At 35.6% G+C, this 21034-nt stretch overlaps 1 protein-coding gene across 6 annotated transcripts in view; it reads left to right on the top strand.

Moving 5' to 3' along the window:
• ZNF638 (zinc finger protein 638) overlaps nt 1-21034 on the top strand; it is a 125372-nt gene that overhangs the window by 74972 nt on the left and 29366 nt on the right. For 5 of the 6 annotated variants that reach the window (XM_077766316.1, XM_077766315.1, XM_077766312.1 and 2 more), the window contains 8 exons: nt 714-836; nt 6150-6208; nt 6807-6859; nt 14414-14464; nt 17240-17311; nt 18422-18508; nt 18774-18842; nt 19225-19265. In XM_077766316.1, coding sequence (XP_077622442.1) covers nt 714-836; nt 6150-6208; nt 6807-6859; nt 14414-14464; nt 17240-17311; nt 18422-18508; nt 18774-18842; nt 19225-19265 — 555 coding nt within the window. The remainder of the gene's footprint in view (nt 1-713; nt 837-6149; nt 6209-6806; nt 6860-14413; nt 14465-17239; nt 17312-18421; nt 18509-18773; nt 18843-19224; nt 19266-21034) is intronic. The other variant, XM_077766313.1, reaches the window with a different exon arrangement.

Below are 21034 nucleotides of genomic sequence, written 5' to 3'. Positions count from 1 at the left end.
TTTAGAACGGGTTGAGAAACTTTTTTGTAAAAGTTTTTCGTAAACGACCTGGTAGTAAATATTTTAGGCTTTGCTGTAGGATAGCAGCTGTCCAACACTGCCATTGTAGTACAAAAGCAGCCATACACAATATACAAATGAATGGGCATGGCTTTCTTCAAAAAAACTATTTGTGAAAACCGGTGGCAGGTTATAGTTTGCTTTCCATTGCTTTAGAACACTGGTAAGGTTATAGCAAAAAATGTCTTTGGTGTACCATACTTTATACACTGGGTTATAGTCCTATACCTCACACTAAAGTTCATTAAAATTATGAACAACACCAGACTAAGCAGAACATAAAATTGTGAGACAAAACAGGGGAACATAGTTGGTAGTGTTCATTGTTGCAAGAAGCCTTAAAAATGACAGACCAGCAGCTAGACCAGATCTTGCCTTCTCAGCCCTGCCTTCCTGTGGTCTCATTGTTCCACAAGCTTCCATGGACCCCTGTTTCCCCTCTTCTTATCTTGGTAATAGTATAGAAATTCTGTAACTTTAAATGTCTATTTCATATGCAAAAACATCATAGAGAGCAAATGACACTTGAGCAAAACAAAAAGAGGTAAGAGCAACCAGGACATGAGGTAGTTTTATGTTCCACAAAAAGTACTAAGTCATGCAGAGAATTTTGAGTTAGATTTTTGACTAACAGTGTAATGCATTTTATTTAGGCTTACTTGGAAATGGAATTTAGAGAAGCAGTTACTGCAGTCATGAAGTATATTGAAACAACACCTCTTTTGATAAAAGGGAAAAATGTGAAAATATGTGTTCCAGGAAAGAAAAAATCACAGGTAAACTCTTTAGATCATACATGTTTCATTGTTGTTGATTAGTTTGATTTTTTAAAGTATATTCTGTACAGGGGCGCCCAGATGGCTCAGTTGGTTAAGCATCCAACCCTTGATTTCAAGCTCTGGTCATGATCCAAGTTTGTGGGATCAAGCCCCACATCCAGCTGTGCACTGAGCCTGGAGCCTGCTTGGGATCAAGTCCCGCATCAGGCTCTGCATTGAGCCTGGAGCCTGCTTGGGATTCTCTGTCTCTGTCTCTCTGCCTCTTCCTCTCCTGCTTATGTGTGGTGTCTGTCTGTCTGTCTGTCACTCTCTCTCTCAAGTCAAAATAAAATAAAGTATGATACGTATAGAAAATGCATAAAACATAAGTGTTCACGTAACAGATTGTATGTGTATAGATTCAAATACATTAAAATTAACAACTATATAAATAGTACTATAAACGGTATTAAATGGCAAGTAATAGACCAGGAGAAAATACTTAACAAAATTAGCAAACATCTGTGAAACCTCTACCTAGGTCACAAACTGTAACACTGACTACATCCTGGAAGCCCCTTGCATATGTCATTTGAATTCTTACATCCTCCTTTCTGCCCAAAAGTAATCCCTAACTTGATTTCTAATACCATAGTTGAGTTTTGCCTGTTTTGAATTTTAAATAAACAGAATTATAGAGTGTCTTTTGGGACTTTTGTTTCCTTAGAAGTATTAATGTTTATGACTTTAGTCTTTCTAGACATTTTTTATGCTTTTAACCATTGATAATGTCTATTAAAGTACTTAGAAATATTCAGTAAGTTTTGCTTTGTTCATGAATATTCTTTTCATGTAATTAGTATATTTTGCTGAAGAATGCCTACTTTATAGGGGCTTTGTAGCACTTTTCAATCAGTAATTTGATTTGGAGATTTAACCAGGTTAGTATATGTAGATTAATTATAGCTATTATAATTATTAGCTATTAATTACTATTTTAATGAGCTGTGTATGTCTTTTCCCATCTTTCTATTAGGTTGTCTTTCTTAAAAAGCTTTTTAAAAAACTTTTAATTTAGGGGCCCCTTGGTGGCTCAGTTGGTTAAGTGTCCGACTCTTGATTTCGGCTCAGGTTGTGATCTCATGGTTTGTGAGTTCAAGCCCCATGTTGGGCTCTACAATGACAGTGAGGAATCTTTTTAGGTTCCTTTCTCTGTCTCTCTCTGTCCCTCCCCCCCCATACCTTCCCTTTCTCTGTCTCTCAAAATAAATAAAAAGTTTCATTTGGAGATGTTAATAGTTTTAGATACTAATTTTGTATTATATGTAAGTATTTTTTTCTGTGTTGTTTATCTACATATCCATTTATAAAATTTTTAGTTTCGGTGTACTCAGGTTGATTTTTTTCCCCCCTCTTAATGGCTTTTGCTTTTTTGTTTTTTTTTTTTGCTTTTGTCTTGTTTTAGAAGACCTTCTCTATACCAGTGCCAAAAACATATATTTCCATTATTATTTTAATATATAAATTGTGGTATAATGTGTTATTGGGATTAGTATTATTTCCAAAATGGAGAGCCAATTACCCCAACACCATTTATACCTAGTTAGTTCTTCATTGATTTCAAAAGCTGTCTTTATGTGTATAAATTACCCTACATATGTAGATCTGTTTCAGACTATTGTTAGAACAGTTTCTTTATTTCTGGTCCAATAATAATGATTTCAGTTATTACAGTTTTTATAATTTTATTTAATTGCCTGTCTTTCTGGTAGAATCCTTTTTCTTTGTTCCTTATTTAAATTTATTTCAGTTAATCTTGAACGTTCGCTCAATTTAAGAGTCCGTTTAAGTTCTCTGAAAAGTCTTATTGGAAATTTAACTGATACTGTATTGTGTATTGAAATTTTTATAATACTAACTGTTCAGAAAGATGGCTTGTCTCTATTTAGACTTCATTTAGTTTTTTTTATAATGTTCTTTTGTAATGTTCCCCATAGTGTACAGTTCGGAGGGGTTCTTAAGTTTATTTCTGACATTTATTTGTATATATCATAAATATTACTTAAATTGTTGATAAAGGATCTGTACTTTTTAATTTTATGTTTTCTGATTAGTTACTACCCATGATCCTAGCTTATTACATTTGCTACATGCCATCTCTTTATTTCCATTGTCCTGTCTTGAATAATGTTTATGGTAACCCTAGTTATTATCAATTTTGTCACTTAGGATTTCTTATATTTTCCACTAAAATATCACCAGTGGTTTATGAAATAAATGAGAGGTTTATTTATTTCATAACAGAAAATTTGAAGGTAGGTGGCACATGGTTGTTACAGGAACTCTATGATATCATGAGGAACCCAGCCTTTTTGTTTTTCTGATCTACCACCTTTAGCATGAACTTTCCATCCTTAGTTGTAAAATGATTGCCATGCCTTCTGGCATCATTTTTATCTTCTAAGCAGAAAGAAAGAAATAAAAATCAAACAGCAAAATGGGCTTTGATTTTTTTTTTTTTTTTTTTAAGAATAAGTTCCTGAACAACTTTTATTATCTACGTTTGATTTACCAGAACAGTGACACATAACCCCCTCTAGTTGCAGAGGTGATTAGGGAGAAGCAAGAATTGCATGCATAATTAAGAACATAAACTTTGTCCTGGAGACAGCTAAATGTAATTCTAGGTTTTAAACAGGGTTGTGACACAAAGTGGATTAGATTCATTTCAGAGTGATCTGCAGAACGAACTAGGGAAATGTCTGAAGAAGGGAACGAAAGAAAGCTTAATAGATTGAATAAAGGGGAAAAGAGAAAAAAAAATCATTAAAGTCCAGTTAAAATACTTATTTAGCCGATCAGGCTATTGTGATAATAGTAATGGTTTTGGGTAGATAAGTAAACTTGAGTATAGGAAGGAGAAATGGCTGTTACTCTCAAGTGAAACCTGACAGATCATCACATTGTGAGAACTGGAGCGATCAGTCTTATTTAATACTGAAAAATTTAATCTGGGAAAATGGGCTAGTAAGGATATATCTAGGTTATTAGAATATTTCAGTAAGATTAAATAATTCTCTTAGATAGCTTTTTGATAAGGTTGGTAAGGTAAGAACAGAAGTCCAAGAAGAGCCCAACCATATTTACCATTCTGATTTTCATAGCAATGAATAGGGGGATCTGTCAGGACTAGAAACTAGAAATATGCCTTCTACATGTCAAAAATATTGCTATTCGTCAACTAAATATAGTTTGGGTGGCACTGAATTGAGGGAGCCTTACAAAGCTAACTCATGACTCTTCTGTCCTAATCTAGCAGCATTCCTAGGGATTGACTAGAGGAGAACCCCATATAGAACTCCAGCTATGGCTTTTTCAGATTGGAAGTGTTTAGATAACCGTCTTGGCCTTTTACCACAGAGGGAGAACATCAGACTTTCTTACCAGAGCAAGCCCAAAACTAGCCCCCAAAAGAAGGGCAGTGCTATCGCTTTCTTAGTCCAGATCTTAAATTTTGGCATGAAAAGTCAAACCAAGACAAATTTTCTGCCCACATTTGATGTTTCATGTTAGGACTGCCTTTGACTCTGGCTGGCTGTGATTCAAAGAATATTCTCCATTTGCTACTTTGAATCAATAAATGATACAGAAAAGGTGAAAATTTCCCTTATCGCCATATTTGAACCTGAAGGATTAAGATGAGTCTGCACAACTCTAACAAACTTAATTACCTTTAGTTATAAGCCAGTGTAATCTTTAGTACTGATTCTTAACCGTTTTTGAACTACTTTCTCCATCAATACTACCAAGAATCTGATCAAAGTAAGGATTTTTTTTCCCCAGAGAAATGAACAGTGGCCCATATTCCCAGAATTTTCTTTAAAGAAGCAAGAGCATTTGATTTAGAAAAAAGTAACAGATACTCCATTGCAACTATGAAAAGGTGCTGCAGCTCAACTCTGCGAAAACAGAAACAAGACTTTAAGATTTTTAATTTAGTATTTTTTGGCAAAATTCATGGGGGCATGGCATCTAAAACCTAGAGCAAGCAGTCAGCTGAGATCCAAGAAGATTGCGTGGCAGTGAAAAGCAGTGCTGAATCAGTCATATGAGCATTATAGAAAATTCTAATGAGTAACGAGATAAAACCAAAGATATGATCAGAGTTCAGATGAGAGCTTAGTTTCATTTTAATTGAAAAACTTTTTTTTTTACTTGTTATGTGTCAAACATTGTGGTATCTGCAGAAGATATAGTAGTGAACAAGACAGAGGTGCTTTCTTTTTTTAAAAAAGTGTTTATTTTGAGAGAGCATTAGCAGGGAAGGGGCAGAGAGAGAGGAAGAGACAGAATTCCAAGCAGGCTCCCTGTATTAGCACAGAGCCCGTCACAGGGCTCAAACTTAGGAACATGAGATCGTGACCTGAGCCGAAATCAAAAGCCTGGCGCTTAAATGATTGAGCCACCGGTGCCCCAAGACAGATGTACTTTCACCCTTCTTGGAACTTAGTTTATTCATGAATATTAAAGAGTTTAAAATAGTGAAGAGGAGGGGCACCTGGGTGGCTTAGTCGGTTAAGCGTCCGACTTTCTGACTGTCAGCTCAGAGCCTGGAGCCTGTTTCAGTCTATGACTCCCTCTCTCTCTGACCCTCCCCTGCTCATACTGTCTCTCTCTCTCCTAGAAATGAATAAAACATTTAAAAAAAAAATAGTGACGAGGAAAGACATGGTGGATACATTCAGGAGACCCAATCTGCATATAACTGAAATTACCCTCTACTTCCAACCCCAAGCATCCTTTATACTCCTTAAGCTAATAGGCATGGATCTCACAAGTTGTTTACAGTTGCTGTTCCTTCTGTCTGGAATGCTTTCAATACAGGAATTCACTTGCTTTCTTACCTCCTTTAAGTGTTTCTTCATATATCACTTTTTCAGTGCAACTTGCCTAACTAACTTATTGAGAGTTGCACTTCTCATTCCCCCAACAAGAGCTTCTGTTTTCCCCCTTCTGTTATTTTTCTCCATAGCACTTGTTGTTGCTAACAGATACAATATGAATTTTTAATTTCTTAAGGTCTTTCTTTTCGTACCCCTTAAAGTTAAGCTCGTTTGAGAGCAGGGTCTTTGTTCTATTCACTACTCTCCAGTGCCTAAAATTGTGCCTGGCAATTAGTGAGCATTCAGTAAATATATGTTAAAATGATCTGAATTTCTTAATAATGTTTTTTTGTTAAACTTTTTATGCTATTGTATACTTTCTAAATTGCCTTTTATATTTGGGGAAGAAAACGAAGTTTTTCTTTTTCAAAATCTTTTTCTTTCATAGAACAAAGAGTTGAAGAAAAAAGCATCAGATTCAAAGAAAACAGCTGCATCTACTTTAAAGTAAGTAATTCCATGGCTTTATAATGCAAGAATGGCGGTGCCTGGGTGGCTCAGTCGGTTAAGCATCTGACTTCAGCTCAGGTCATGATCTCACGGTTTGTGGGTTCAAGCCCTGCGTCGGGCTCTGTGCTGACAGCCAGCTCAGAGCCTGGAGCCTGTTTCAGATTCTGTGCCTCCCTCTCTCTCTGACCCTCCTCTGCTCATCCTGTCTGTCTCTCTCTAAAAAATAAATAAAACATTTTTAAAAATCTATAATGCAAGAATGAATGGGCATATGAATTAAAATTAAAAATCTTTTATACAACTGTACTTTTAATATATTTTATTACCCTGACTCCAGTTTAAATAGGACATTGTTCAAAATGACTACATTAAACTTTATTTTTTTTATATTTATATATGTATGTATGTATGTATGTAAGTAAGTAAGTTCTGTGACTGATGTGGGGCTTGAGCTCACATCCCTGAGATTAGGAGTCTCGTGCTCTACCTATTAAGCTATCTAGGCGTCCCTAAACTGTTTATATCTAAGTTTTGCTTCTTTAGACGTTTTAGAACTTAGAATTTCAATCTTTGCTAATTTTTTTCTTTTAAATAGAAAAGATATAGATGCTTCCAAAGCTGTTGAAACTGTGACTTCAGCTGCTGCTGGTAAGTTGTTACTTTTAATATTCCTCCAAATGAGTGTATTTTGTCAGTTTACTAAAAACTTTTTGCAAGGTGATGCTAGAAAAACATTGTTTATTGTGCTTTAGTGGAAGGGATACGTATTGGTCCCTGTATTAAGCTAGTGGTTAGTATTAGTACATAAAGACTCAGTGAGATAGTGTATGTAAAATACCTATCATAGTTCTCATAATAGCTGTTGAGGTTAATTTTGAAATACCTGCTTCTATCCCCTAACAATAAGACAAAACAGAAAGATATGTTAAGATTGCTTGTTTGGTCTTTGATTTTGAAAGTTTGCTGAGAGCGCAAAGGTAAACAAAAAAGACCAAACAGAAATTGATGTTATTACACTTATGTATTGAAGTTGTTTCTTTGTACTCAGGAAAGCAATGCAGATCTTTATTATGAATCTAGCTAAGTGAATTTTGCATACAATTTTCATAAACTGTGTTTTCTGTTTAGGGTTAGAAAGAAGTTATTGCCAAAAGAAACACTCTTGTCTTTAGTAAGAATAGATAGCTTGATAGTGAAGGATGAGACAGAAAAGCTAAAATAAAATAGACATGAAATATATTTAGAAAGTTAAAGTCTTTTGTATGTTATCTTCTAGAAAAGTGAATGTATAGTATGTTCTGGATTTCTATTTAGAAATTTCTATGTGATATATATGGGGAAGGAGAGATAGAGAGGTACAGAAGATTATTTCAGTTAGAGAGATGGTAAAAGTAACAATTAGGGAATCACTTCATTACAGAAGGCCTTAAAGAGTCAATCTGGGAAGTTTTTAAATTTGACCTCATTAGTAGCATTTCTCAGAATATGTTGTCTTAGAGACTAATTCCTGGAAGATGTTTTGGATCAAGTTTGTATTATAGCTTCTTTTTCTTTTTTCTCCCTTAAAACATTTTCACAGAACACATTTCCATTATTAAATCCTGCAGCGCAGGAAAGAAACCTGTTTAGCTTTGTTTAACCCAGTATTGATGAAGCTTGGCTAAGGTACTCCCAATTTTTTCTGTTTAAGATCCAATAATAATTGGTATAGACTCTGGGAAATTGCTGTAGAGAATAAAGAACCACTAGATGTTACATAAATTGGGTAAATGGAAAGATTGAAAAATCCTGTTGAGAAAACACAGTTGGGATTCATTTTAAGATAATAGGGACTGGATGTAAAAATGTTAATTAAAATGGTGTGGAATGCTAAAATCTGAATTTTTATTATACAGAATTTTTTAGTGGATAAAGTTTAAAATCATATTATTTAAAATTTTCAAGGTTTCAGGCTAGGTGGTTTTTACTAGAAGAGTTTGGCAATATTGATTATAATAGGAAAACTTAGATGCAATGATCCCTTTGAATTAGAGGAAAACCATGAACTCAGATTTCAACATTAATAAATTTCATCTGTCAAAGACCGTTGGAAATATTGCTTAGGTCAGCCAGTCACATGGTGTTGAAAGTGGGATACTTCAGAAATTATTTGTTAAGATTGAGGTTTAAATTTTGGGAATGGTCCTAACATAATAAAAGCAATGAGTAGAGGGAGAAGTGCTTCAAACCAAGTATTTCCTCCATTCTACTATAACTGTAGAAAGACAGGAGCCTGTAAATAGGACTGAGAAAGTGTCAGGTGAGAAAGGTAAGGGTGTATGATATCCTTTTTTGAGATCAGCAATGTCAGATTGAACAGTGATACATTAATTAGTATAGTTTTAAGAGAACTTTGGTTATAAGCACAAATCAGAAAGGATGAAGAAAAGAAGTCAGGAAGCAAAAGCATAATTTGATCAGAAAGGCAAACTTTAGAACTGTTACCTATCACTAATTAAAAAGAAATAAAATACTAGGACCTACTGTATGCTGGTAATAGGAGGCACCTTTTTTTTTTAATATTTTTATTTCTAGGAGAGAGAGAGAGAGAGACAGCATGAGCAGGGGAGGGTCAGAGAGAGAGGGAGACACAGACTCTGAAATAGGCTCCAGGCTCTGAGCTGGCAGTCAGCCCAGAGCCCGACGCAGGTTTCGAACCCACGAACTGCGAGATCATGACCTAAGCGAAAGTCAGCCGCTTAACCGACTAAGCCACCCAGGCGCCCCAGGAGGCACCTTTTAAAGTGTTAGGATACATCACTGAACCAAATAGGCAAGATTTCTGTTATAAGTAGCTTACATATTCCAAGTAGCTTACATATCTGAAGTGACAGATAATAAATACTAAATAACATGTTTTATGAAGTGAGAAGAGTCCAGGGTTAATTGGATTTGGAGTTACAATTTACTGTTTAGAATTAGGTAATATTTAAGTAGAAGAATCTACTAAGGGGCATAATCTGTGCCAGAAGACAGAAAATAAGAAAAAGAAACTTGCCATTGGTTGGTTATGATCATTAATACCAGCCCATTGTTATGTAATTTAATCTTTCAAATCACCCTTCTCACTTTATAAATGAGAAAACAGATTAAGAGGGTAAATAACTTAAATTTAAATGACTTACCCAGAGTCACATGGAAGAGTTAGGGTTCGGATCTAATACTGTAGGATTTCAGAGTTTTTTACCTATATTACCTGCCTCTCTGAGAATAAAAACCTGTTTTTCATGTCCTTTGATTACTCTTTTATCTTCGCCTAATTGTTTCCCTAAATGTCTGTTCCTCTTATATCATCCTTGTCTTCCTGGTTGATTTTTTTTTTCTTCATGTAGCTTTAAGGACCAGTGACATTTTGTATACATACATAAACCTCTCTACCCCCTCAAGTTTACTTCTCTCATTTTCTTATGTCATCTAACAATCAGTACTAATCATCCAGTGTAAAAACTGTCATTAATCCTTCCCATCTTTTTTCTTGTACCCCACGCAGTTCCAACTTAAATACCATCCTTCCTCTTTTCATCCAATCTGTGGCTGATTCAAACTAGTTCTTTCCGAAATCTATCTCAAACTGTGTGTTTCACTTCTGCTGCATCACACCTGTAACTTTTTTTATTTGCTTCACATTTGAATTTTGAAGGTAGCCTGACTGGTATTTATATTCCACTCTCTATCTACTTCATTATTCACACTGTTGCCCAAAGGTCTCTTGAAGGCACATCTGATCATTACATTTCTAGTGACCCACAGGGGAAAGCCCAAATTCTTCAGCATTGAATAAATGACCCTTTACCCTTTGTCCCAGATTTTTTCAGTGGCTTGTCACCTTTATGCTGTCCATTTGTTTGGAATTGTCTGAATTCCACTTTACTTAGTAAGCACTTCTTAAATACTTGCTTAAGTAGGTGCCAGGTCTTGTGTAGGGTATTAAAGATAGAAAGTCAATTAAGGTTCCTTTTTTAGGGTGGAGGTGGAGCAAATTCTAATTTATTTTTTAAGGCCCATCTCAGATGGGATACCTTCCCTGACTCACCTAGGCAGTTGGAAACTCTCAGCCCCCTTCTAGTAATACTATACATTGGATGACTTGGTATTAGTGGTTTGTTAATAAGTCTCTTTTACTTGGCTGAGTAAGGAAATATTTGTAGGAAGAAGAATACAGGGACACTGAAATTGAGTTTATATTGTTGCAGCTGAACCCATGGGAAAACAGAGTGAGCCATAATTTTCTAGTTTGTCATCCTTAACTTAATGATTTTTTTTGTATAAGATTTTATTGGTTTAGTTGTTAGGGGTTGTTTTGTTTTGTTTTTAGTAAATGTATCTTATTCTTTATGCTTTTCAATTCCTAGATGAAAATGACTTTCTTTTAGGAAATAAAACAGATGAACAAAGGAAAAAAAAAAAAAGACAACCCAAAAAACAGACTCAGCAATAGAGAATAAGCAGATGGTTACAAGAGGAGAGGTGTATGGGGGGAGGGGTGAAATAGATGAAAAGAATTAAGAATACACCTATTTTGATGAACACGGAATAATATATGGAACTTTTTTTTTACTTTTTTTCTTCTTTTTAAATGTTTATTTTTGAGAGAGACAGAGCACGGAATGGGGGAGGGGCAGAAAGAGAGAGAGTCACAGAATCCAAAGCAGGCTCCAGGCTCTGAGCTGTGAGCACAGAGCCTCATGTGGGGCATGAACCCAGAACCATGAGATCATGACCTGAGCTAATAAGTCAGACACCTAACTGACTGAGCCACCCAGGCATCCCAAAAATTAAATGTTTTTAAATGCTGTGATAAAGCTATCATAATAAAACTACAGACAATTTCACTTAAGAATATTGATGTAAAAATTTTAAGTAAAATTTTAGCATATAGAGGCTGTGAACACATTAAATGAATAATATGCTGTGTCCAAGAAGGTACCACATCAGAAATATAAAAGTGTTTCAAAATTAAAAAATCTGTTAAAATAGTTCACCAGATTAAATAGGGAAAGACAGATGCCAAAAATGATACTGATAACATTCAACATCCATTCCTAAGCATCAAAAAAAAATTCTTGAAATAGGCAACTGCTTCCTTAATATGAGAATATGTTTGTGTGTATATACTTTTGCTTATATTTATATGAACATACACATATATCAGGTCAAAAACCAGCATATGCTTAATAGTGAGACTAGTGGAAATGTTCCCATTAAGTTTAGGAATAAAAGGATACTCATCTTCAGTTCTGTGAATTAACATACTGTTTTAAAACTTATAGTCACTATCAAGTGCAAGGCAAGAGGCATAAAAATTTGAAAGTATGATACAACATTGTTATTTGCAAATATGCATGTATGATGGAAAACCCGAGAGTCTACTGAAATGCTATTAAATCCAAAAAGCAAAAAAATGAAAAGGGGGCATCTGGGTGGCCCATTTGTCCTTGATTTTGGCTCAGGTCATGATCTCCTGGTTCTCGAGATCGAGCTCGATGTCGGGCTGCGAGCTGAGCATGGAGTCGGCTTAGGATTCTCTTCCCTCTCTTTCTGTCTCTCCTCCACTCATGCTCTCTCAAAATAAATTTTTAAAAAATCTAATTAGCCACCTTACTTAATTTTCTAAGTTAATATACAGTATAATAAATATAATAAACGATTGTTTCATTATGTAGAAAGAATAACCACTTACATGTAATCTAATAAAATAATCCATTTACAATAATAAAAAGTGTAAAAGCTATGAAATTTTTTTAAAATACTACTGAATGGCATAAAAATGCTTAAGTGAGAAAACCATTTCTTCTTTGATAGAAGGCCTTTCATCATTATAATGTTCCTTTTTTCTTAGATTAAAACATAAATGTTACGGACCGCCTGGGTAACTCAGTCTGTTGAGTGTGTCTTACTTTTGATTTCAGCTCAGGTCATGATCCCCTGGTTCATGGGTTCGAGCCCCACCTTGGGCTCTGTGCTGACAGTGTAGAGCCTGCTTGAGATTCTTTCCCTCCCTCTGGCCCTCCTCCACTTGTGCTCTCTCCTACATTCTCTCAAAATAAATAAAAGAACTTTAAATTTTTTTTTTTATGTTTTATTTATTTCTAGGAGAGAGAGAGAGACAGCGTGAGCAGGGGAGGGTCAGAGAGAGAGGGAGACACAGACTGAAACAGGCTCCAGGCTCTGAGCTGGCAGTCAGCACAGAGCCCGACGTGGGGCTCGAACCCACGAACCGCGAGATCATGACCTAAGCGAAAGTCGGACGCTTAACTGACTAAGCCACCCAGGCGCCCCTCAAAATAAATAAACTTCAGAAAAAAATGTTATGAATCCAGTAAAAATGCCAGTAAGAGATTTTTTTTTTAAAATTCAAGTATAGTTGACACACAACCATTACAGTTTTTATTTTCTTTTAAAGTTTATTTATGTTGAGAGAGAGCCAGCAGCAGGGGGGTGGGGAGAGAATCCCAAGCAGCCTCTGCACTCTCAGTGTGAAACCTGATGCTGGGCTTGATCTCATAAAGTATGACATCCTGACCTGAGCCTAAATCAAGAGTTGGATGCTTAACCTAGTGACCCAGGTGTGCCCAACCATTAAGATTTTTAAACCTGATAAGCTGATTATAAAGTTTATACATAAATAGTATAGAATAGACCAGAAAATTCTGCAACTAATTAGGACAGATTAGCAGTAACATATTAAATATATTACAAAGAAAATAAATATTGAAAAGAAAATCATTTTAAAAAGTTACAAATAGGGGCGCCTGGGTGGCTTATTCAGCTGAGCGTCCGACTTTCGCTTGGGTCATGATCTTGCGGTTCGTGGGTTCGAGCCCCGTGTCGGGCTCTGTGCTGACTGCCGGCTCAGAGCCTGGAGCCTATTTCGGAGTCTGTGTCTCTCTCTGTCTCTGACCCTCCCCTGCTCACACTGTCTCTCTCTCTCTCTCTCTCTCCTAGAAATAAATAAAAATATTTTTTAAAAAAATTACAAATAAAGTACATTACAAAGGTAAAGTTTCAAAATAGTTTCATGTAGTTGCACAAATAGACAAAACGTCAGGACAGAGAGATTGTAGAAATAGTACCCAGATCAGATGGACCATCAGTAAATCATTATGGCAATATTTTAGTTAGTTAGGAATTATTTCTTAATCATTAAATTGACTAGCCACTTTATAAAAGTAGAGTACTTTAATGGAAAATGCAGATGTATCAAAGATTTAATGTGATACATAAGATCGTAATTAAAGTATTGGAAAAAAATGTAGAGTGTTTTGGTTTTTTTTAATTTCAGAGTGAGGACCTCCTTCCCTATCAGGAAAACACTTGAATGAGGAAAACATTTGATTACATAGAAAGTATTTTTACAAAAGTATTTTGCATAACTTAAAAAAAATTGTTACCTGTGTGATACAGATGAATTTTCTTTTTTTAAATGTTTATTTATTCATTTCTGAGAGAGAGAGCGAAAGCGTGTGCACCGGTGAGCACAAGTGGCTCAGGAGCAGAGAGAGAAAGGCAAACAGAGGATCTGAAGCAGGCTCCTTGCTGACAGCAGAGAGCCTGATCTCAGGGCCCAAATTCATGAACCACAAGATTATGACCTGAGCCAAAGTTGGACACTTAACCAATTGAGCCACCCAGGCCCCTCCTCCCCAGATGAATTTTCTTAATATATATTAAGACCTCTTAATGAGTAATAAGAAAAACAACAGTCCAGAAGACAAGTTGGCAAATATTATGAATAGCAGATCACAGTGAGAAAGATACAGTGTTGAATTAAACATGTGAAAATCAATACAACTTGACTCCTAATTAATAAAATAAATATTAAATCATACCAGTTTTCATTTCACTGTAGTGGTTACTCATTGGAGTGATTAGTAACTTACCTGCTGTGTATGGAAATGGAAGCTTCACTGTCATGTGCCATGGATGGGAATATCTGTTGGTACAGACTTCATGGAGGGCAATTTAATATAGGTAAAATGTAAATCTTTGCCTATTTTCTTATCAACTATGTCTCTCACAATTTACCTATATAGTTGATCCAGTATACAAAGAGGAGTATAAGGATGTTTCTTACAGTGTTTTTTCAGTCATTGCCAGGTTAGGTCTTTACTAAATCTACATGATATTATTTGTAATGTGTCCTTAATATATTTTTTTTATTAGCCAAAACTGGACAAGTCAAGACATCTGGAACCAAAGTAAATAAGTCTTCAGGTATGTTTTTTACTAGAATTCTAGACATATTAGTTAACTTTAAATTACTTAAAAAGTATATAGCAGTAGTCTTGGATTTCATGTGACATATATGTGCTGAGTGTTTGTTTTTTTTTTAATTTATAGTCATCTAGAAATTCTGAGAAAGAGACTTAGTAGATAATAATGCTCCTTCTTGTAATTATTAAAGATAATTGGGAAATTTTCTTATGAGGAATATCAGAGATCATTCTCCTCTTTTTTATTGAAGACTTCTCTCTGGTGTACTTTCTTTTATAAAATAACTCAGATAACAAACAGCAAATTACATTTTCAGTTTTTATGGACTATGGTGGATTTTTTTTTTTTTTTCTCTCCTAGCATCGTCCTTTCTATTTCTCATTTCTGCTAAATGCTGCTTAGTTTAGGGTCTTCTTTTTAAGTGGATAGAGATCAGTGTATTATCTTCTCTATAGTGATAGAAAGGAAGCAGGTTTCAGTTGGGAAATAACTACTGCTAATGGCAGATCCAGAATTTTCACAGTAGTTTCTTTGAAGCAATAATCTAAGTGTATCGGGAAGCTGGAAGTCTTATTTTGAGGATGCATTTTTTTACTAAACAGTTCAATATTGCTTTGATAATAAGTTTATGGGAGTTTTGGTGGAGATTTGGTAGGAATTGGTGTTAAAGCTGCTTAGCCACTCCTTACCTGTTGGAAATTAATTCTACATATTTTCCCCTTAAGTTCTGGTTACCCAGCCAGAAATAATAAAGTAGATTGGCCTGTTATAGGGATAGTGAAAGAAATACTTAAGGACTCTTTGGGGCTCAGTGTGTCCGAATTTGAGATTGACTAAGAAATGACTAGTTAGGTGATACTCTATAAAGATCGGTATTAATCTTTTTGACCAGTGGTTAGAGTCTGTATTTGGATATAAAGGGTGAATTTGTAAACAATTTCAGTTGATTTTTTTTCATATCTATAATTGTTTTCTTTGTATGATGACTTTTCAAAAGCATGATCATGTTCTCACATGGGTTCTGTAAAGTAATCATGGCCTTCGCCACCCTTTTATAAATGGGCAAATGTGCACAGAAATTGATTCATTTCTCAAGACTTAACAATTTTTTTAAGTTTATTTCTTTATCTGGAGGGGGTCAGAGAGAGAGAGAGAGAGAGAGAGAGAGAGAGAGAATCCCAAGCAGGCTCCACACCAGCAGTTGGAGCCTGCCATGGTGCTCAAACTCATGAACCATGAGATCATGACCTGAGCTGAAACCAAAAGTTGGACACTTATCCTACTGAGCCACCCAGGGCCCCCAAGACTTAACAATTTAATTTGGAATTCAACTTGATCTACTGACTTTTTTTTTTTTTTTTAACGTTTATTTATTTTTGATGGAGACAGTGTGATCAAGGGAAGGGCAGAGACGAAGGGAGACACAGAATCCGAAGCAGGTTCCAGGCTCTGAGCTGTCAGCACAGAGCCTGATGTGGGCCCCAAATCTGCAAACTGTGAGATCATGACCTGAGCTGAAGTCAGAAGCTTAACCCACTGGGCACCCTTTAATCTACTGACTTCTGATTCTGGGCTTTTTTCTCATAATGCAGCCTTGGTAGTTAATGGATCCTAGTTTTCAGAGCTAATCCCCCTGTTGCTTTCTGAATGGAAAGGNGAACCCACGAACCGCGAGATCATGACCTGAGCGAAAGTCGGATGCTTAACCGACTAAGCCACTCAGGTGCCCCTCTGGTGATCTTTACAGTGATACTTTGATGATCGTAGTCGTTACACATCATCCTTGAAAATAAGCAACAGTAATGTGTATGTACAAAGAAGGGTCAGAACAATTTAAATAGTTCTGTTCACAAAGGGCCCACTAGGACTGAGTCATAGTAATTTTAATGTGGCTTAGCCATGATTGTAGGTATTCTTAAATGCTTATCAACTGCAATTGAAGGAAACTTGGACTGGGAGATCCTAATTATAATTGCTTATGGGACCATTAAAAGCATTATAGGATTTTTTAAATGTTTGTTATTTTGAGNAGGGTCGGAACAATTTAAATAGTTCTGTTCACAAAGGGCCCACTAGGACTGAGTCATAGTAATTTTAATGTGGCTTAGCCATGATTGTAGGTATTCTTAAATGCTTATCAACTGCAATTGAAGGAAACTTGGACTGGGAGATCCTAATTATAATTGCTTATGGGACCATTAAAAGCATTATAGGATTTTTTTAAATGTTTGTTATTTTGAGAGAGAGAGAGAGAGTGAGTACAAGGCTTAGGTGGAAGAGGCAGAGACAGGAGAGAGAGAGAGAGAGAGAGAGAGAGAGAGAGAGAGAGAATTCCAAACAGGCTTCCTGCTGTCAACACAGACTCCAACCCAGGACTGTATTCCATGAATCTTGAGATGATGACCTGAGCTGAAACCAAGAGCCAGACACTTAACCAGCTGAGCTACCCAGACACTTGAGATTGTTTTTATATCCATGCAGTTAGTAATTTTGCTTCTTAGTTGATCCACACATTTACAAATGTATTTAACTTGCCTGAATGCTATTTTTAAATATCTCACTGGGGAGATGAATTCTAATTTTAGTGTTTTTTTTTTTTCCCCTCTGAAGAAATTATCATCCTTGCTAGATATAGAAAATGACCTGTGCCCCAAAGATGATAGCATTATGCATTTTGGATAAAATATTCTGTCACTCATATTCTTTATGAGGTTCTTTGAAGATCGTTGATACCAATAAAATAAACCAGTTTTGACTATAACTTTTGTTATTTAGGGAAATCAGCTGGTTCTGTAAAATCTGTGGTAACAGTAGCTGCTAAAGGTAATAAAGCTTCAGTCAAAACAGGTAAGACTATTGGGAAGGAGAGGGTTTATTAAGTTCTTCTTGCCTTAATAAATAAATAAATTTTAAAAAAAGTTCTTCTTGCCTTAAAGAATATAATAAACATAACATCAAAAACAAGCTTTATATTCATATAATTTGTAGTATCTATTAACATCTTGGAAAGTTTAGTAGATACTTCTTTAATATTTAAAACCTGACATATAATGGGACTTTTGGTACATTGGTCCTTAACAGTGTGTGCCGCTGCGGATGCATTTTTGTGTAAGAAACTTTTTTTTAAGTTGTCTGTCTATTTTGAGAGAGAGAGAGAGCGAGCGAGAGCACACNGGGGGGGGGTGCGGTGCGGGGGGCGGGGAGAGAATCCCAAGCAGCCTCTGCACCATCAGTACAGAGCCCAGTGCAGGATCAAATTGTTTAATCCTTATTTTCCTCATTTTTTAGAGCTGTCACTTCATATTACCTTCCCTACCTATTTGTTACTCCAAAGAAGATTTTTCTTAACCTGTAAAAAGAATGTATTTCCTCCATAAAGGAATGTAACATGTTGAAACTAATATGATGTTTTTAATATATAGACTAGTTAAAAAAATTTTTTTAATAATACATACTTATTTTTGAGAGAGAGAGAGGGACAGAGTATAAGCAGGCAAGGGGGAGAGAGGGAGACAGATCCGAAGCAGGCTCCAGGCTGTGAGCAGTCAGCACAGAGAGCGACTTGGAGCTCAAACTCCTGAACTGTGAGATCATGACCTGAGCTGAAGTTGGACTTTAACCTAACCGACTGAGCCACCCAGGCACCCCTGTATAGACTAATGTTAAAGAAACTTTGTAGAAATTTAAAAATTTTATTTGTGTGTGTGTGATCATGATGTGCTTCTGCCACTTGGGGGATACATCTTTGGCTCAGTGGCCATCAACAAGAACTGTTATCTCATTTTAAATTTGCTTTTCAGTCTTACTGGTCAACAGATATAAGTGGGAATAATAAATACATGGAAACAAACTGCTTTTATAATAATGTTGGGCTAAATTACTTCTATGTGTTAATATGAAACATGCTAAGTGATTGAACAGATCCTTAGAGTAACAGTTTACTTTTACTTTTAAAAGCAAAATCTAGTGGAAAGAAGTCTGTAGAAGTCAAAAAAGCTGGCATTGTCAAAAACAAAGACGCCAATAAACCTTTCATTGTATCAGGTAAGCTTGAAATGCTTTAATTTAGTGCTTTCTTTACATCTTTTGGGTGTACATTTGCGGTGTATTTTGAAATTATTGCTTTAAAATCTTCAAAGGGATTGTTTTGTTGTTTTTCAAAGAAAAAACCTGAATTAGCTTTGACCTAAATCAGGTCAGGGTAAGGAAACTTTGAGTGACAAAATAAGTTTAAGTTCCTGTTTAGATTCATTAGTTTAATTATATTAGTGTGCTTTTCTAGACTACTAAAGCAGACTATTTCATGCAGAAAACTCTGAAGTAAAGACCAGCATGGAAGTCAAAGCCACTGAAAATAGTGCTAAAGAAACTATTTCAGGTAGGTCAATAAAAATTTTGTTTTCTTATGTTTAAAGATGGAAAATTAAATTTTAAGAAAATAAGATTTAATTTTGTGTCAGATAGAGTTAATTTTTTTTTATATGAGACTCATTACCTGAGTGAAATGTAAAATATTGTGATTCAGATCTATACCCTCTCTCTTGATTATTCTGAAGTTTTGCTCTTAGAGGGAATAAAATGAAACATATTAATTTAAAAACCATTGTTACTTCTATAGCTACTTCCTTCTTAAATTTTCTAGTATTTTGTCAGTTGTGTACACTTTCATGCAGCTACTATTTAATCCAATGTGGAAAAAGTGAGAGCTTGATAAATAAAATATATCTGCATGAATTCTTAACTTTATTTTGTATCTTAAGAAGCTGCTGTGGAGGCCAGAGAAAATGAACAAGTCAACAAGGTTAGTTTTTATATTTTTCTTATAAACCAGTAAAAAATGTACAGGACATGGCATGGTGAAAAATCTGTCATTTATGACCTTTTAGATAGGGTTTGAGTTGCAAAATAAATCCTAAAAATTTAGGTGCAGATTATCAAAAAGGTACATGTTTTTGAGGTTTACCTTTCACTGAGAAAAAAATACCAGGCCAAAATGGGCTTTTGAGTAGAAAAACCGTTTGTCTCTTTAGAACCACTAGAATTTTTTGAAGTCTGTTTTTCTAAGACGCAAATGAGAGACAAGTTATTTAGAATACCAGTTGTGTATATTTTTAGAATAGCAAATGGAGGCTGAAATTTCATTCGAGGGTATAAAGTTTGCTTTACTGTTTTCCTGTGGTTACATTTGTCATTATAAATGTATTAAAATGTTAATTTAGATTTTACTGGTTAAGGTCTTGAGATCATTCAAGTGCTGAGCATTAAGTTTATTTTTGACTGATTCATTCTTGCTGTTGTTTCAGGAAGTTTTTTTTTTTCCTCCCATGTTTTTTTGAGCGGGAATGCAAGATGGGGGAGGGGGACAGAGAGAGAGAGAGCCCATCCTGAGCAGAGTTGGACACAGGGCTCATTCCCAAGACCCTGGGAAATCAAGAGTCAGATGATCAACCAGCTGAGCCACCCAGGCATTCCATGTTTCAGGAAGAATATTTTAAAGGACAAATAGATTGGCTTAAAGACTTTGAAAGGAACATTTATGAAAATAGTTGATGTGCTAGTTAAAAATCATTCTCAACTTATTTATAAAAATTATAACTCCCTGACACTCCCCTCCCTTTTTTATTTTTCAAAAGAAAAGTCCTATTACTATAGCATACCTTTGGAGATTCTCCCAACGTTCACTAAAGGAAAAATTGGCATTGATGAGAGAGAGTCATTTGAAGAATAAAATAGATCCGAGAAAAGAGAAGGCAGAAATAAAAGTATTTATTTACTTTGTAATGGGAAATGGGTTATAGGGAAAGGTTCCTAAGAGACTAGGGAAGCTTTTTAATATTGCCTAAAAGATCATTTTATTCAGCAAGATAAAGGATGTGCTCTGATTTAGAGCTTGGGGGTGTTAGCAAAACATGGCACAGGAATGGCAGCAGAGCATGGAGGTGTTGTCAGAGACAAACTGGTGTTTTAAACTTGTATTTTTAATTTCGTTACAAATTTTTTAATGTTTGTTTATTTTTGAGAGACAGCGTGTGAGCAGGGAGGGAAAGAGAGGGGGAAGGGCAGAGGATCCTAAGTGGGCTGTGCACTGAAAGTGGAAACCCAGTGTGGGCTGGAACTCATGAACCTGTGAGGTCATGACCTGAGCCAAAGTCAGATGCTCAACCGACTGAACCACCCAGGTGCCCCACTTGTATTTTTATTTTTAAATTAGTTATAGGTTTTTTTGTTTTTAAAGATTTTGTTTATGTATTACTTATTTTTAAAAGTTTGCTTATTTCGAGAGAATATGAGCAGGATGGGGCAGGGAGAGAGAATCCCAAGCAGGCTTGACACTGTCAAGCGTGGAGCCTGATGTAGGGTGCAAGCCCATGAACCCTGAGCTCATAACCTGAGCTAAAACCAAGAGTCAGATGCTCAACCAACTGAGCCACTCAGGCACTTCCCAAGACTTAATTTTTTTAAATAATCTCTACACTCAGTGTGGGGCTCAAACTTAACAACCCCAAGATCAAAGGTTGCATGCTTCCACTGACTAAGCCAGCCAGGCTCCCCTTAAATAATTGTATTTTA

Source organism: Crocuta crocuta, unplaced genomic scaffold (genome assembly GCF_008692635.1).
Source record: "Crocuta crocuta isolate KB4526 unplaced genomic scaffold, BGI_CrCroc_1.0 scaffold113, whole genome shotgun sequence".
In the NCBI taxonomy this organism is placed as follows: domain Eukaryota; kingdom Metazoa; phylum Chordata; class Mammalia; order Carnivora; family Hyaenidae; genus Crocuta; species Crocuta crocuta.
This window is presented reverse-complemented; position numbering and strand designations above follow the sequence as displayed.